Here is an 18,023-nt window from a genome sequence, read left to right as displayed (position 1 = left end):
TGATGTTTTAATTTCAAAAAATAATACAAACCTGACAGGCTGTGACGCTAGAGAGGGAGCGAACTTGTTTCTTTTCATGAAAAATTAAAAAGCGCAGCCCAGCGCGCTGCCAGGGGATGATCCAGCTGCAGCTGGTAGATGCGTCTTTACTGCGTCACAACTTGTGGATGATGATGATGATGGTGAGGAGCAGTTTGTGGCGCCCTCGTGTGAGGGCAACGCCAAGTTTGCCTTCTCACGGCTCGGCTTGGCTCGACTGTTCCACTCTCTTTCCAATACTTTCTCTTTCTTTTTTGCCTTCCTCCTCGACGCGAGTTTCCGTGCCGGCCGCCGCCGCCGCTCCCGCAGCATCGACGCCCGGTCAGCAGCGAGCGGTGGACGAAACGGACGAAAGCTCGCCATGCGAGGTGGTAGGATCCGCCGGGCAACGGGGCAGGCCTCGGGTGGGCTAGGGCGGCGCTAAGCCCGCGCGCGGCCCCTCCGCGCCACACCGGAGACGCATCGCTCCCCTTTGTGTGCGTCTCTCGCTTTGTGGAAGCCGCCGCCGCGGAGAAGCAGCAGGCAAGCCAAGCGACCACCACTGCCGCCCGCAGCGCCACCGACCGACGGAGAGGGGCAACCAACGCCACTTTCTTCTTTTTTTTTTCCCCTTCCGCTCATAGGGGGGGTCCCAAACAAACATGGTGGACGTTTGGGATGTCCGTACTCAACTCCTGAATTATTTTCACTCGCATCCCGGCGAAAATGTGCGCACAGTGGACCTTTGTCGCGTGATCAAGCAACCCAAGAAGACAATCAACAGTGTGCTCTACCGGCTGCAAAGGGACGGCGTGCTGCAGAAAGTGGTCGAAAGTCCGCCGACATGGAGGGAAGCTGGATCCGCTGGTAGTCGCATTGAACAGCAATACTCGATCGGCTATCCGAACGACGGAGCCGCGGTGAGTAGTACGCCGACCGAGTTTTCGCTCGGCCCGTTCTCGCTTGTTCCGCTTTTTTCCCAGCCGGCCCGAGCGCGCCGCGCCGCCGGAAGAAAGGAGAAAAATGTTCCGGCGGGCACGGGAACGTGAACGGCGCAAGCGGCCGCTCTCTCGCGCGGTGTCACCGAGCGCTTTTGTCTGACGGAGGAAAGCGGCGCATCTCGGCCCAGAGTCTAGCCGGTGGTTCGCGTCGCGGTGGGAAAAACTTCGCGCAGGTCCCTCGTGCCAGCTCTCCGATCCGCGAGAAAAATCACTCCGGATTTTTTTTTTTTTCGCCTCCCCTTCCCGTCGTGTCTGACTGTTCATCTGGGCGAGGGGCCGGTCGGCTGCAGCCGTTGCCGAGCGGCGCAGGCGGCAGCCCCCTGCGCTAGCCTGCTCCGCTCTCCTGGCTCCGAAAATCGATGAATGGATACCCCCCTTCTCCCGTGCCGTGCCTTAATGTTTTGGATGGAGTTTTCTCGTTGGCTCTCTCGCTCGCGCACTCGCGTCCGGGACCGACGAGCACAGTGCTCGAATTCGAGGGACGACTCTCTTCTCCTGCTCCGAAATGCAACGTCTTGTTTGGCAGGGCGGTACATTATCCCGGCGACATTAACGGGCGTGTTGTACCCCGTCTTTGTTTCTTTCTTCACCTCTCTAGCCCTCCAGTCTTCTCCTCCGAGTGCTCCGGTTTTTCTATATTTTTTTTTGTTTCCGTCGAAGACGACTGCCCCTCGAAGCTGCTCCGAGTCGATTCCCGTCCTTTGTGGTCGTCCGTGCGGGTGAACGAAGAAAAAAAAAAGAAAAAATATAATACCTAACGTTGGGAAAACGCACTTCGCCAACGTCCGTGTCGCGCACCGAGCAGTCGGGCAAAGCAAGCACAGCAGTGCGTTTCGAGCCAGTCGATAGCGGGGGAGACCAGCAGGCTCGCCTGGGCCCCTCGGCCGCGCATCTGACGGCTGTCTCGCGCATATTCTCTCGCCGCTCCGTTCGGTCGGGTGTCAAATAGCGTCTGTGCGGCCGCATCCTGCGCTTCTCGTAGCCGGTACACTCGTCATCGATGCTCCGTCGGCGAGAGCACATCGAACTCGGGCCGCCCCTGGCTGTTGTTTATTCCCTTTTCGTCTGCTCGAGACGGTCGCGACGGGGAGGGGGACAGTGTCCCGCACTAGGCCTATCTGACGTGCTTGCTTTCACGACCAGCCGCTGTCACCGCGTACGCCGCATTCGACTCGTTTGCCAAGTTTCGCTTTATTAATAAAGCTCGGCCCGTCCGTTCTTCGGTGCGGGCAAAAGCCGAGTACTGCGGCACGGCTAAAAGCGAAAACGTCTGCCGTTTCTGACGGCATCGAGAGCTGACAAAGCAGCACGGCTTCGTCTGCTTTTACTTTTATTTTCTTTATCTCGCTGTTGTCGAGTTCGTGATCAGGTAGGCGAAAAACGGCCGTCCTTGTTGTGGCCCGATACTTAGGTATTAATTGCTAGCCGGTTCTTTGCGGCACGGAAAGTGAAATAACGTTAGGATGCGCTTCTTTGTGCAGACGATTTTTTTTTTCTTTTCGCCAGCCGTACCGACTGCAGTTCGTCGGCAGTGCTTGGCTTCTGTCGTAGTCGCGCGATTAGCACACGCTAGGCAGGTAGGCTACGCGGATGAGTTGTTTTTTGCCGCGCCAGCACTAAGTGGTACGGTGCGCACGTACAGCTACATCTGTCATGGAAGCATCTGGCGAATAAAAACAAAAAGAAAAGGGGAGTACGAAAATAACGACGAAACGAAAGAATCGCGTGAAGTCACGGCGTCGGGAGGTCCTTATCTTCGCGAGACGGCAACAACGCGTGCTGCACGATTCGGGCAACGCCGTTTGGCATATCCGATGCTGCAGGAAAGGGGGGGGGGGGATGGAAATCGGGAAATAAGCAAAACTAAAAGCGCCGAAGCCAGCGGCTGGTCGGCTACGTAGTACACCGCAACTGATCGTGCGTCGTGGACTTCGATGAAAGCCTACGCCCGACGTTGCGCCGTGCTACTTGGTCGATCGTAGCTCGCCTGCATCGCTGTTTTTCTTTTTTTTTTTATGCCTTCGCGTTCCCGCATTTATTTCTGTAGCACTTTCTTTCTTGTTTTTTTTTTTTGTTGTTCTTGTCAGTCATGCCGCGTGCCCTGAGGAACGAACTCGCGTTATCTGAGGTTACGCGCAGAGGCCTGTCGCTTTGTTTCTGTTCTGTCTTTCGTACGCGACACGCATTGTCTTATCGTACGTATACGCCGCGATTGAGGGCTTTGGTGCGAGATAGTGGCTGTGACCCCCTTTCTGGGCCGATATATTTTTTTTCTTGCTCCGCGCGGCCGACATGAAGGAACAGTAGTAAAAGACGGATTTGCGCTGCGCTATGGTACCGGCTTGTCGGACGTATCATCGTTTAATACCGGACGGGTGTGATTTTTATGATCGCAGCAAAAGGTTGGTAGAATTAGCGCGATAGAGTGCAGTTTTATGTAGTTCAGTACAGTACTGAATAAAAATTGGTAAATTGGTTTTTGAGGAAAGGAAATGGCGCAGTATCTGTCTCGCACATCTCGGTGGACACCTGAACCGCGCCGTAAGGGAAGGGAGGAAGGTGGGAGTGAAAGAAGAAAGAGGTGCCGTAGTGGAGGTCTCTGGAATAATTTCGTTGTACGGTTTCGAATTTGGCTGAACAAACACAATGGGGGGGGGGGGGGGGGGGGGTGCTAACCAATTGACTCAGCTTTTTTTTTCTTCGCGTGTTGTGTCTTCTGTTTTCGGCAGTTTTTGTGATGAGTTAAGTGCCTTGCACTTATCTGTGTGCACAGAAAATCTTTCGTCTTTCCTTCTGTTGTCAAATTTTGAGGCTGTGTGTTGGAAGTGCTTGCTTGGAAGCACTAAATTTAGTGCTTTTAAGTCGAAAGTGACAATAAGAAGAATGGTGCAGTGACTGACCATTATGGTCCTATGTATCCTATCTATCCTTTCCTACAATTTAGATTGTTGTCTTAGTTGTGCTGCTTATCTCAGCAGCAAGCTAGAGCTGTAGGGCTAGCTGCGTTAGTGTTGTGGGTAACTTCACTGTAAGCAAAATTAAATTTTTACATTTAGGACCTCTCATAGGTAGTACTTTCCTGCGATACAAGAAGTATTAGCACATGTAACAGTGTCTGGCACCCACTGTTGCATTTCAGTTGCGGTTAAAGGACTATAGACGCCTAATTTTATTGCACGCTTTCTTCTGTCAAAGGATGCGCTAGACATTAGAATACATGGATTACCGGGTGGTATTTGCCTGTAACCGCTGAATAATTTATAATTGAATTTCTTCTCTCATGTTGTCTCGGTTTCATCGACCGACTGACAACTGTGGCGTCAAGTTGATGTTTTCGTCACGTGATCCATTAGAAGAACCGTAATATAATAGCTGATGTGTAGTTTTATTTCACTACAACATTTAATCCAGCTTCTTCCAAGACCTGGAATGACAAAAAATGAGCTGTCAACAATTATATAGCCGTTTTTTATGCCTCATGTGACCTAAACACCAACGATGCCTCACAGTCATCGTTTGAGTGATGAAACCGAAACCAAAACAGTGTCAAGAAGAAACTAAATTATAAATTATTCAGCAGTCGTACACGAATACCACAGGGGGCTTCATGTATACGAATGTCTAACGCATCATTTGGAAGAAGAAAACACGCAAGCAAAAATTGGTGTTTATAGTCCTCTGAGCACTTGACTTGTGCTGTGAAAGGGGACTTAATTAATGGGCAAAGGGTATATGTTGGTATGTGTGGCTAAGTCCTGCTGTACAAGTTGTTTGCATATCAGAACAGAGTTAACATCAGTACGGTGCTGATCTGTTTGCACCGCTGCGGGTTAGACTCCCAGTTGTGGATATTTATTTGATTTCTTTATATTTATTTCTTTCACTTGGCATAAACCCACAAACACCACAAGCATACAAACATCCAAAGACCTTGCTCGGGGTTGACCCGTCGGAGTAATGCTTTCGTACTAAAATAGGACTAGCACTGAGGCTGAACGGTAGTAGCATGGATTAGGTAACAGATGCTAGTGAATGCTATCATAATGTTAAGGCGAAGCAATAGACTTGGGCATAACACATAATGCAGGAAACTGAAAATTGATTGTCAGTTAGGGTAACAAAACTGATATCTAGAAAAATTAAATGGGATTAGTAGTATCGGAGCTCAGGCAGCGTGCATCATGTGCTTCCAATAAGTTTTCTGCGGGATTTCCATCCACTTTCCATATCGTTGGTGTGTGATGTTCATGGCATCTGTATATATTTCAGCATTTTATGTCTTTCGTCAGTCTAGTCGATACATGCTCTCTTTCATATGAGGCAGGCAAATAAGAACTTAGGGACTTTCTTAACTGGTCTTATAAGGACTGAACACTGAATCTTACGGACCCCATTTTTTTCAACGCAATGGGAAGCTTGTTGTCCAAGCTGCTGGATTCCGCAACAGTTTTGTTGGAAATGCTGTAGAAAATTTTTTCCAAGAATTTTAAGATCATTGCATGCACCCGTTCTTATGGATCCCTATGCTGGAAACCTTGATCAGCGAGCACGACGGCAATTGCACGTTGGCAAAAGTGCTGTTGCAAAAACTAATTTATGGCTCACCCGCCAGACAGTAATGAGATATTTGTAGTATAGAGTAGCATCCATTTTATACCTCTGTCACACGGGCATTTCGAAGGCCCTCGAATCGATAGTCTATCGACTCGGAGGCGATCAAGCGCTGCTACACGGCCAGTTTGAATGGCCATCGAGTCAATAGTCTATCGAGTCGATGGAGCAGCCCGGAACTCTATCGAGATTTCGAGGGCCTTCGAGCGTTGCCCAAGGTTGCTAGCATTGCTTCGAACGACAACAAACATGGCGGCGCCCTTCAAAGCCGGACCCCTTGCTTCGGACTGAATTCTCGTTGTTGCTGCCTTTTTCTGTCCGTTCACTGGTCATAAATGGGGCACCGGTCTTTCGCTTCGTCTCATCTTGCCTACAAGAAAACGTATAAGTGATAAATTTGCTTTATTTTTTATTTAGAGTGACGATTCTGCCGCTGCTAGGCCTAAGAGAGTCGGTTTGTTGACAGTAATCGTTCCCGTTTTGACAACCAGATGGCGCCACTAGAGGCTGAGTTTATTTTTGCGTCTCTGCTAGCATACGCTGAACTAAATGCGGGAATGCGCCTGCGTTTAGCGTACGTAAGCGTGCATACGCTCGTGGTACGTAGACAGCATAAATCTATGCTCTTTTCTCACTGTATCTGTGTACGCCGCGAGCGGCGACGTGGTGCGCACAGCGAGAAGCAGCAGCGGCGCGGCCGTTCCAACTCGCCCGGGCGTCAACAGATGTGAACAGGTCCTAGTTTTTGAGGCGAGCGAATCCGCTTCGCTTGCCGGATTTTTGAACAAGTGTGAATGCGCCTTATGACTGCAAAAAAGTGTATTTCTACATTTAGTTAAGTCTCGTAAATATATTTTTATTTGCGCGAAACTGAACATAGCGATTGTGGCGCCACACGAGCTTGGCGTAAGACACGAGAACAATTTCAATGGCCATTGAGATTTGCCGTGTAGCAGCACCACAACTCCCTTGAGTTCGATGGCGATCGAAAATCTCGAAGGCCCTCAACTCGATGGCCATTGAAACTGGCCGTGTGACAGGGGTATTAGTTGCCACAGCCAAACCTGTTACAACAGTGATGTAGGTCTTGTCAACGGAAGTCTTAGTAGACCGCGATTTCCACTCCATCGGAGAAATTTTAAACACTGGCGCCATCTAGTTACAAAGGCTAAAGATGCATGGTCGATGTTAGTACGGATCTATTGCTTTTCATTAAAGGATGCACTGTAGAGAGTCTAAACTATAATTAAACATGACAGGCACTCCTGAAAAAAAAAAAAAAAACACTGAACTTAAAATTAATAAACAATATTTTACTGAGATGTGGTCACGTGGTAGGCTGCACTGATAATGGCTGGTTTCACTGCAAGATGGCTTTTTATACAATTTGAAATGCCAAATTAAAATTATAAATCTGTCTTTGATTTTGCAGTTCTCAGTTCTTAGAATATGAGGCATAATCTTTTCATTTCCGCCATAATCTTCAGGCACGTCTTGGTCAATGGTTTGGTCCCTTTAAGGGGAACAGGAGTTTCGGAGGGGAAATTTAAAATTTTTTTTTTGCATAAAGCAGTGAAATTTGAAAATTGGAAAGTCCACTGAATTTTAAATACGAAATTTCACTGAAGTATGTTAATTAGTTTTGGCATATAAATGTTTATATCTTTCACTGCTGTACAAAACTTGCAGAAATTCTGATGTAACAACAGAACACTAGAAGTTTTCAGTCACTCTTAAAGGGGCACTGCGATGTTTTCCTCGGTACTGATTGATATCATTAAATCAATTTATCATGCATTCCCGAGACCAGTGCAGAAAGAATTATTGAAATCGGAGTGTGCAAACGAAAGTTATTGCACTTTGAAAGTTCGAAATGAAAAGATCAGACGAAAAACTCAGGGGGTGGCTTTGTTGACCTAAAGTGCGGTGAGGCGTAAGCCTTAAGCGCCCGTTCAGCTGTACCCATTGCTCATTGGTTTTTGAGGAAAGGAAATGTATCTGTCTCGCATATCTCGGTGGACACCTCGCTGTAATGGTAAGGGAGGAAGATGGGAGTGAACGAAGAAGATGGGAGTGAACAAAGACATCGTGTTTACTAGACGCGCCTTTGTTCATTCCAAACCATCGAGCTGGCATGGCAGAGTGGTAGCGTGCTCGTCTCGCACTCCGGAGACAGTGGTTCGATTCCCCAACTCGACCAGTTTCCTACTCGGTATTATTTATCTGGTCTGACTATAAAGGTTAATTAGACTACTTGGTTAATTAAGCAATTAACTAACCTCAGTCTCACTTACTTGGAGCATAACTATACCATCTGTTTAATTGCTTGCATGGTTACTAGCCAAAGTACAATTGGCCCCGCTTGGAATTCGTGCACTGTGAGGTCACGACCATTTCGACCAATTGAAAAGCGTGACATTTCTGTCGACAACTCCTGCTTACAACGATGTGGCATTAAAGGCTTCCGCTTTAAAACGTGTTTCACTCACCCATTTCACTCACCCGGTACTTAGATTGGGCGCCACCAATCAGAACCGCACCTAGCGCACACGTAGAGGAAGCTTGCATGCAATTGTTGCTTTGTCAGGGCAGCCCATGGCCGCGCCTCCCCCCCCCCCCCCCCCCCGTGTACGCGGCGCCGTAGACAGGGTAGGGGCAAGGGAAGCTCCCCGATGTTTCTTTGTTGGTAGGATTGCAAGGCTGTAGGATGTCCCTCCACCCCACCAAACTCGCCTCCCGTCTCCTGTCTGGCCTTTCTCTTCACATTTTTGGGCAAGGTGTCTTACGGCCAGTCTTTTTTTTTTAGCTGCCTGCTTGGTGTGGTTTGAACCATAGAGTTGTTTGAACAGTGCTCGCCCCCACGAATGTTTTAAGTGAAACGGAAAGTGTCGCCCCTAGCATTATTCATGTTAGTTTTCGTTCGCTGTCCCTGCTTCTTTCTAGTTTTTGTGGCACGCAAAAAGCCTTCGGTACTTAGAGACATATTTTGGATCCATATCGTGAGTATAAAGGAACCATATGCAAACTGGACGCACAACCAATCAGAGAGGCAGCGCCCAGTCTGGATGCCACCTCATTTCCACTGCGTTGCGACACCATCGGCTCGAAAGGAGTGCTTCTGGAGAAGATTAAAATATTAAATATTACGATATCGGCGATCCCTTTGGGCGTTCAGGAGTCAGGAGTCACAATGCCGCTTACTGTACATACAAAGAATAAAGACCTCATGCTTTATCTACGTCGCAGGGCCCCTAGAAGTTTTACAGATCCAAAGGAATGGTTCACGCAGTGACATTGTTCCAAATATTTTTAGCATCAGCATTTTATTCTGCACAGATTGTTATATCCGCGCTTGCATAATACACTCATTACTGTCATCACAAGGTGAACAAGGGAGGGAAAACCTCAGGTTGCTTTCTGACGTTTCAACAAGAGGACTTTTCATCTGGGACAGACAAGTCCTCTTGTCGAAATGTCCGCAAGCACCCTGAGGTTTTCCCTCCCTTGTTCATCTTGTGATTATCAAGAACCATCGACCACCTCTCTCTACCATGGTCTCATTGTTGTCATGTCAAATTAATTAGTGGTGGACTTAAAAAAGAGAGAAAGTAATTAAAAAATATAGGAACATCACTGCACAAAAAATTATCACGGAACACAATTCAACAAACCGCATGAAAATCTATGAAGCCTTATCGTGCTAAGCTTTCAGCAAGCAGGGCAGTTAGGTCAAAAAACGCTTTTGAGAAAACTGGCATTTTCACGGAGATTTCAGCCAACTTTTCGAGACCTACGGTCACAAAAACATTTTTAAAGTAACTTCTGGGCTGTTTTCGGGATTTAATGAAATGTACCTTATAGTTATGAAATATAGTGTTTTCTAAAGTTCATTTTTTTTCCCCCGAGATTTTCGTTAGTTGTAAGTCGCGTCTCCCCTTAAAGAAGAAAATCCTGTAGTGTTTAGAACGTTGCCCACCCCCAAAATTCCAAAGGACCCTGCCAAAATTTCTGAAGTAAGCCGACCACAGAAAAAGGGATTAAGGTGGATTAGTGGGTCAGATCAGTGCATTCCTGTATGGCAATCTAGTGAAAGGTACTCGAACATTCTAGTCCTCAGATTTTCAAATTTAGTAGTACTGATGATGTCGCGACCCTTTTGACCAGTCGGGGATTTGTTACGTAGAAGCTGGACATGTTTAGGATGACAACCGAAAATGCTGTCGCAATTAAAACGTGGACTCCGTTTTAAATTCTAGTGGGAGACACAGAAAACAAATAGAATTATTGGAATCATCATACATGACGTTTCACAGGATGGGAGACTAGGTAATCTGCTAGTTTAGTTTATGATGTTTAACGTCCCAAACCAACTCAGGCTATGAGGGACGCCGTAGTGAAGGGCTCCGGAAATTTCAACCACCTGGGGTTCTTTAACGTGCACTGATATCGCACAGTACAGTCGCCGTCAAAAGTAAATGGAAGGCGACTTTGTCAAAAAAATTTAATTTCTTTAAATCTAAAGCATATAATGGCCCATGTTGGTTGATGCACAGTGCAATTCGCACAATCACAATTAGCCTGCACATATGTATTCAAGGATGCATGAATTGAGCGGGCAATGATTAAATTTTTTCATTAATATTGCCTTCCATTTACTTTTGACGGCACCTGTACATGGGCCTCTAGAACTTCGCCTGCATCGAAATTTGGCTGCCGCGGCCAGAATCAAACCCGCGTCTTTTGGGTCAGCAGCTGAGCACCATAACCACTGAGCCACGGCGGCGGCTCTTCATAATCTACTGGCAAGGGACATGGCTAACTGTAGATTTATGGGAGAAAATTCTCCCTTATGGTGGACTTGGCCTGGATTTGGTAATGGTGTCATGGTGTCATAATGTCATGGCTGAATTTAAGTTGAGTATGGAAATTTAGTGAGATTAGAAATTTTCATTTAGCCTGCTATGTTTTCAAAACGCATTTCAGAAAGGCATGGTGACAACAGTATTTTTAATTAACTTAAAAGCTCTTGTTCCGTGCAAAATTTCCAAAGGGGCAAAGCAGCTTGCAGGGACATTTGTGGTCAGGAGAAGATGTTTATGAGGTGATCAGTAAACTCAGGTAAAACTGATTAGCTCATAAGTTCAGTCCTCAAGTCTTCAAAGTCAAGTGCACTCCGCACACTGAATTAAACACAGCAGTCCTTTCCGTCAAAATTTAGTCACTGGTTTTTTTTGAACAGAGTATATTGTTCGCCCTATCAAATGTCCAGTCTAGCTGTCTCAAAAATTTTAGCAAGCCTTTAATGCCTCATACTGTTAGTCGGCTGCCATGTGGACAGCTGTGTTGGCAGCTGTGTTGACACGGGTGTCATGTTTTGATGGGTGTTCACTGAAGATATGTGAGACAGTTCCTCTACAGTGCGGTTAAGGTGTCCACCCAGATGTCAGAGAATTACTGCGCCATTTCCTTTCCTCAAAAAGCGTTGTGTTCAAAGGGCAAGGCATCCTGTGGAACGGGGTTTCGTGAACCCTGGCAGCGCTACAACACGCTGTTGTGTTCCACTCCTAAGGGCAAAGCTTAAGCGTAATTAATTAGCAGTCAATCAGTACATAGTCATTAATCTGTAATTAGTCATTAATTAGTAATTTTTAATTACTTAGTAATCAATTATGTGTGACGTCATCCAGTGGTGACGTCACCAGTGTCACATAGGCAAAGTGGTGTGGAAAACGCTTTCGCCTCTGCGTGCTTTTAGACAGTCAAAGTGCCCCCTGAATTGTTTTGTTGATGGGGTGTGTTCTTTGTGGCAGTCCTTTGCTTGCAGTCAGGTTCAGCCATGTAGAGATTAAATTTCTGTTGCCTGTGCTTTTACGATTTTTCAAAACCTCCAACCAATTTCAAAGCTGCTGATCATATTGAAGCTAAGTTTTGACATGTCGCTGTTTTCGATTGTTTTTAAATGCTGTATAGATAATGCTTTGCATGCTTCATGAGCTCCACCTTATTTGTTTTTTACGGCGAAAGTGCTACTTCGTTTCCAAAGCTGCAAAAGCCTGTCCATTGCTGAAACCTTGACCTTGAATAAATAAATAAATGTTCCCGCGACTGGAATTCAAACCTGTGGTGGCGTAAACAGGCCAGCTTTGCTGGCCACTGCACGAGAGCACTGTGCTGTCACCACAGCCGATCACGCCTCGTGTTACACTACAGCGCACTCGCGCGCTGTGCACTGCACGTCGTCATCTTTATCAAGTTCCATCTCTGGTGCAAACAGATTAGATCAGCTTAACCTCTGTCAGAGCTTAACCTGAGTCTGATACCATCACCAAACATGCCAACGACCCAGCAAAGTAAAACCACGAGTCAATCAGGTTAAACAAATGCTTTCGCATGTCTATTCGGTTTGACTGCATTAAAACCCTACCATGTTTTTATTGTTCACTTCTTGTATGAATGTACCAAAGGCATTTATAAAGGAGACTTTACTTCTTTACTTTTCTTACTGTTTCAGTCAATTTCAGTGTTATTCATGATGTGACCGTTGTAACCTTCAGATAGGAGTAGCCAGAAGTGTGAATGAACATGTGATGCCTTGTATCATGTTCTTTTGTGGTCATTTGCCCATACTGGGCACTACTGCTCATTTCTGTGTTGAACTGTGCAATCCACTCCTATATGAAGGGGAACAGTCGATGACACTCAGTACCAAACTATAGCTTTATTTTCTTTGTTTAACCTGAGAAAGGTGCCTCGGGGCTTAATCGTTCATGGGGGAGCTACCTGAAAAGCACGAAAAAGTCTGTACTCCACTTGTACATGGAAAATGGTTGGTTGCTTTCCAACAAAGTGTTCCCCTCCAAATTCGATCACGCTATTTGGTTGTGTCATCTCAAGTGCAGCGACATTACAATTTACTTCTGTCGACAAAGCAAGGAATGTCACAGAACATGGCAGTGTACAGCGCTGTTGCTGAATGCCAGTTCTCTCTGCAATTGGAGTGCGTGGAAGTCAGCTCGTAAGGCTGAAAGAGCATTTTTGTCTCTCTTCATTCGTAGTGTGCTCTCAATATGAATAAGAGACAGTGGGGTTTGTTACTGTAGCGTGTTAACCAGACCATTAGTACTGCTGAAAAGGTGACAGCATTCGCATTGTGTGAAGCCAGATTTGTGCACCGGACGTCAGCGCTCGTTCGGCTCTGACGTAGTGTTGTCTGGTGCAGGCCGATGGTTGGCATAAGTTGAGAGGGCATCCCGACGAGAACTCGACTGGCAAGCCTCTGGCCATCGCAGACGGCCGTTCGCCGCCCCCACCTTTCCCCACGGGAGCGACAGATGCGTCTGGTAAGCCAGGACTTCCGTTTATGCACTAAGTGTGTGTGTGTGAAAAGTGAAACCTAATTTCACAGTGCACATTTAGCAGGTGTATTGTGGCAGGGAAATGAGTGAAATTAAAATGTGCTTGGACCATTTGAAATGCTTGTAGCGGCGCTGTGAAAGCCTAGGCAAAAGTATTTACTGGAAGCCTTGAGGCTACCGACAGTTTTTTTAATGCAGAACCGTTATATGGCTCATTGGCAGTGAAACTCGGCGGCGTCGTTGACCAGCTGCAGTGGTCCCAAAAATATGAGCCTGCCTGGGCCCGCCTGCCTTTGTTGTCACACTACAGAAGCATTAATTCAACATCACAGTGACTATTTCAAATGTACAAGAGCCTCGGAGCAGGATATTGTTAGCATGCATGGCACTTGCAATGAAGATGCCAATAAGACATCTGGTCAGTACCGTTGTTTTCGCTTCCTGCTTTTGAAACATACTTTTTGAACTTATCCGTAAATTTATGCCTTGCAGTGAGTAACAAGAGCTCAAAAAAATTTACAATCTTCAGTGAACTGGGCACACTGCTCTTGTACAGGCACAAGATAAGATATCCTCTTGTTTTCATGCGGTGTTTTCAAAAGCCTTGTGGACGGGATAAATTCTCCAAAAAATGCACTTTCAGTTAGAAATCGGGTATAACACGATTGGTAAGAAATTTTTTGGGCTGCAAGAATGCGTAAAACCGGTCTTTACCCTAAAACGAAGGGCCCTGTGTATGTGCGTGTGCACGCGTGTTTAGCATTTTAATAGTTTAATGGTTTTTTGGGGTTTGTCCCAAAGCGACTCAGGCTATGACGGACGCCATAGTGAAGGGCTCTGGAATAGTTTCGACCACCTGGGGTTCTTTAACATGCACTGACATCGCACAGTGCACGGGCCTCTGGAATTTCGCCTCCATCGAAATGCGACCGCCGCGGCCGGGATCGAACCTGCGTCTTTCTGGTCAGCAGCCAAGCGCCATAACCACTGAGCCACTGTGGAGCATCTGTTTAGCATTTTAAGACTGCACTAATTGCCAGGCACTTCTGTGTAGTCGATATTTGAGCTGCTGCACATTGAAAATTGGCACCTTTATTAGGCAGGTGCACATAAATGTTCAAGTCAAATCTGTTCTTTGTTGATCGCAGAACTGTATTGCAACTGCCACGTGGCAGTGGCATTCATAATGCTGAGATCAAATGAAATAATAAGCGCATGTTGCACGAATTTGTCTGATGTTATCTGGGTGGTTTACTCTGTAGGCGGAAAGTTTACCCACCCATGCTGTTAGAAACCATATGTTCTAGTACGCGCAGCTTTAATATTAGCATTTGTGTAATTACAGGACACTGAAAGGTAAACAAGTAAGTACTCTGTCGTGCATCAGCGAGACGATTTTGAGTCTTCTACAAGCATAGATGGTAGCTGTGTTGCAGTTGTATGGCATTATCACTTGCCAGCTCATTGATGGGAAAGGGGGCCGTATTTCATCCACTGGCTTCAGCACTGAGGGAACTGCAATAGTGGCGGTTACTCAGCACACAGTCTTCGTGGCCTTAGGTATTTTAACAAATATCATTATAGTCTGTCAGTATCCCTCAAGAGGAAAGCATATGGGCTCGAAACTAAGAGGCTATTGAAAAGGCTTGAATTTCAATTGAGGATGGTGCAGCAAGCTGTGGAAAAGAAAATGGTAGGTGTAACATTAAGAGATGGGAAGAGAACGCAGTGGGCCAGGGAACAAATACTAGTTAATGACATCATAGTCAAAAATCAAGAAGAAATGGGCATGGGTGGGGCATGTAATGCAGAGAGCACGTGAACGGTGGCCCTTTAGGGTAGCGCAGTGAATTCCGGAGGAGGCAAGCGTAACAGGGGCTGGCAGCGTCAGGTGCATGGGTGAGATTGGGAAAGTCCGTGGTGATAAGATGGTCATAGCTGGCACAGGACAGTTAATTTGGAGGGATATTTTCTTGTCTAGCAGTGGACGTAGTTAGGCTGATGATGGTGGTGACAAAGAATATAGTCAAAGATCCTCTGTAGTCAGCATTTCTAGGCTACATGTGTAGTATTTTGTTCACTGCCGGCGTCGTTGCATGTACTAGAGGAGAGAGAGAGAAACTCTTTATTGAAAAGCAGAGATTTTAGCTGGCATGCTACTCTGCGTGGGGAAAGGAATTGGAGATAGAAAGATGGAAGGAGAAAGGCATGCAAAATTATAACGTAAAGAAGTAAAAGGAGAAAACAGTCACTGCATGAAAAGTGCATAATGGTGAGATTTACGGGGATGTTAGAGTTTGTCGAGTAGACCAGCATCATTTAAAGACAAATAAAAAGTTGATTGCACGTTTCTGCTGTGTAATGCAGGCTAAGGGACCTAACACACAGTCAACTGTTAGAGGCACTTGGATGAGTGGCTCCATACAATGTTCGTATTACGCTTGCTTGTCGGCATATGCCTGGCATTCAGACAGAATGTGTTGTACAGTTTCTACTGCACCACAGTTGTCGTACTGTGGGTTCTTAGACAGTATGTATGTCGGAGCATCGGGCACCTTGAACGCAAACCCTAAAGCCTGGCCATCTCCCGTGCCTCCTTGTTTAGATGTGCTGGCCAACGAGGAAGAGCAGCAGGGGCCGGTGCGGCTGCCCGAGAGCTCGCCTCCTCCCAACCTACCTCCCAACCTGGTGGTCACCCGTGGAGGTGGCAGGTTCGCGGCGCCGTCCTTGGCCCCTCCGCCGCAGCTGGGCGGCGGCCCTCTTCCACCGCAGCAGCAGTCGCCGCAGCAGCCCCAGCCGCCCCTGGGCTCCGCCCTGGTCGCGCCCGTGCCCAACAACTCGCTCGTCCCGGTCGCCAACTCCCTGTTGCCGGTGGCCCCCAACAGCGTCGCCGCCACAACGGCGGCCAACGCGGCCGCCCTGGCGGTGCCGCAGCCCGCGGCCCCGCCCGCGGCGGCGGCCTCCAACAACATCTTGCAGACGGACCTGACGGCGCTGGTCATTTCGCACCTGCGCACCATCGGAACGCCCGTGTACACCAAGGACATGGTCAAGGCCCTGGGACTCAAGCACAAGCGCGAGGTGAACCCCATCCTCTACCGGCTCCAGGACCGGGGTGTCCTCACCAAGGTGTGGGACACGCCGCCCGCCTGGACCCTCGTGCCGGGCAGCTACGGCGACCTCGAGCGAAACAACCTCTTCGCCGCCGCCGCAGCAGCGGCGGCCGCCAGCAAGCAGGCACCGCCCCGCGACGCGGCCGCTCCGCCGGACTTTGGCGGCGCCGATGACGAGAACGCCGCCGGGCCCAACGGGGTGGGACCGCGGGGTGGGCCCAAGGGAACCCCCAAGCCGGCGAGGCAGCCCCTTCCCCCGCACGAGCTGCTGCGGCTGAGCAACACTTTTGCCCAGATGATGATGCAGCAGCAGGCTGCAGCGGCGGCCGCCGGCATGGCGGCTGCGGCCAACGGGGGCGTGGTTCCGCAGGCCCCGCCCTCCTCTGTCGCAGCTGCGGCGGCCAACCTCAAGATCACCCAGTCCGTGGTGTCGCAGTCGCTAGAGGTTAGCTATGCTCAGCAGCAGCAGCAACAGCAGCAGACCAACAACGGGGGTGACGTCAGCGGTGGCGGCAGCAATGGCACTGTGCGGGAAGAGGCACCTGCCCCGACCCCAGCGCCACCCTCCAACCCGCCGGGACCGCAGAGCATCTCCAAGTTCCCGAGCTACGCGTCACTGACTAAGAACCCTGTGAGCGCTTTCCACGAATTTGGCCAGATGCAGCACGTTGAGGCCAAAATCGACATCGTGGCTACGGATGGCCCACCCCACAACCCAAGGTGTGACATGTTGATTGCTTTGCGAGTTGCTAGAGTCCCCTTCTTTGTTTTCTCATCCTTGTTAACTGCAAACTACCAGACAGAAATTAAAGCACTTGCAGCAGCGAACATTGTCACATTGCTTGGAAAATTCCATTTGAGAAGTTTGGATGCAGTTCTATGCAAAGAAAAGTATGTATAAGATGTTGTGTTGAGTGTACATGCAATGTGGACGAGAAACATAGGGCGACACAAGTATGATGTACACACTGATAGTAGGAGATAAGCTTGGTCTTCTTGGGTGATAGCCGGGTATTCAACTACTAGACGAAGCCAGAGAAGAGGGGTATGGACAACTCCTCATGCTGTCACAGCGGCTTGCCATTTTATTGGCTCAGCTTCGGGAATAACAATCAAGGGCTAATATATAAGTGACCTCACTTACCAGATTTGTGTGTGAGAAAACAAGGAGGTATTGCTGAAAGTATTGCTGGTAGCTGTGCTGGCCATAGCCATGGCCTCTTATTTTGCCAGCCTGGTTTGTAAACACATGGACCAACAGCAGCAATGTATTATAATCCTTGGAGAGCCCTTGTGCTAATGTCTGCATATTCTGCAAGCTCTTGCTACAGCTGCTCTTGATGTGTTAGGAGTAGTTTGAGGGCTACAGTAAGCAGGTAAAGGATAGCGTGTAGTTGTTTTTGTGTACACAGACCCTCTGCATGGAAAATATGGACGTGAAATAAACGCTAAATGCGATACCACAGCCAGTAATGATCATTTGAAGGGCTGTTGCATCCGCCTCATACGGGGAGGTGCAGGGTTTGGTCTGCTAGAGCCACTCGGTACCCACTGGTGATACAACGGGTACAAGCTTCCCCCTCGCCTGGCGCTCAGCTTCTCTTGGACGAAATGTTTGGAAACTGGGTCTAGGACCCCACCTTTTGTAGGTGAGGCACAGCACTGGCCTTGCAGTAGACCATCCGCCTCGCATTCGGGAGGTACTGGGTTTGATTTCCAGTTCCGCTGGGTACCCATTGATTATCTTGGTACAAGATTTTCCCCGGACTGGTGCTCGGCTTTTCTGAAGTGGAATGCTTGGAAAAGGCCAAATGGGCACTGAAGCTCCCTTGAACGTCCTGCGGATGTCTGGGACGTCTGGGACGTTCTGCAGACGTCCAGGACGTCTGGGACGTCCAGTGGCGTTTCAGTGTTCGTTGGGGGGC

The 18,023-nt window shown here is 48.2% G+C and overlaps 1 protein-coding gene across 1 annotated transcript in view; it reads left to right on the top strand.

Moving 5' to 3' along the window:
* Positions 1-296: 296 nt before the first annotated feature.
* Positions 297-18,023, top strand: part of LOC149366486 (uncharacterized) — a 47,778-nt gene continuing 30,051 nt past the window's right edge. The window contains exons 1-3 of the mRNA XM_089550942.1: positions 297-938; positions 12,850-12,970; positions 15,591-16,818. Of these exons, the coding sequence (XP_089407068.1) occupies positions 681-938; positions 12,850-12,970; positions 15,591-16,818 (1,607 nt within the window). The 5' untranslated portion in view covers positions 297-680. The remainder of the gene's footprint in view (positions 939-12,849; positions 12,971-15,590; positions 16,819-18,023) is intronic.

This window comes from Amblyomma mixtum, chromosome 1 (assembly GCF_055824585.1).
Source record: "Amblyomma mixtum isolate Tamu chromosome 1, ASM5582458v1, whole genome shotgun sequence".
Classification (NCBI taxonomy): domain Eukaryota; kingdom Metazoa; phylum Arthropoda; class Arachnida; order Ixodida; family Ixodidae; genus Amblyomma; species Amblyomma mixtum.
The sequence above is the reverse complement of the archived record's forward strand: the minus strand, read 5'-3'. Positions and strand labels throughout refer to the sequence as shown.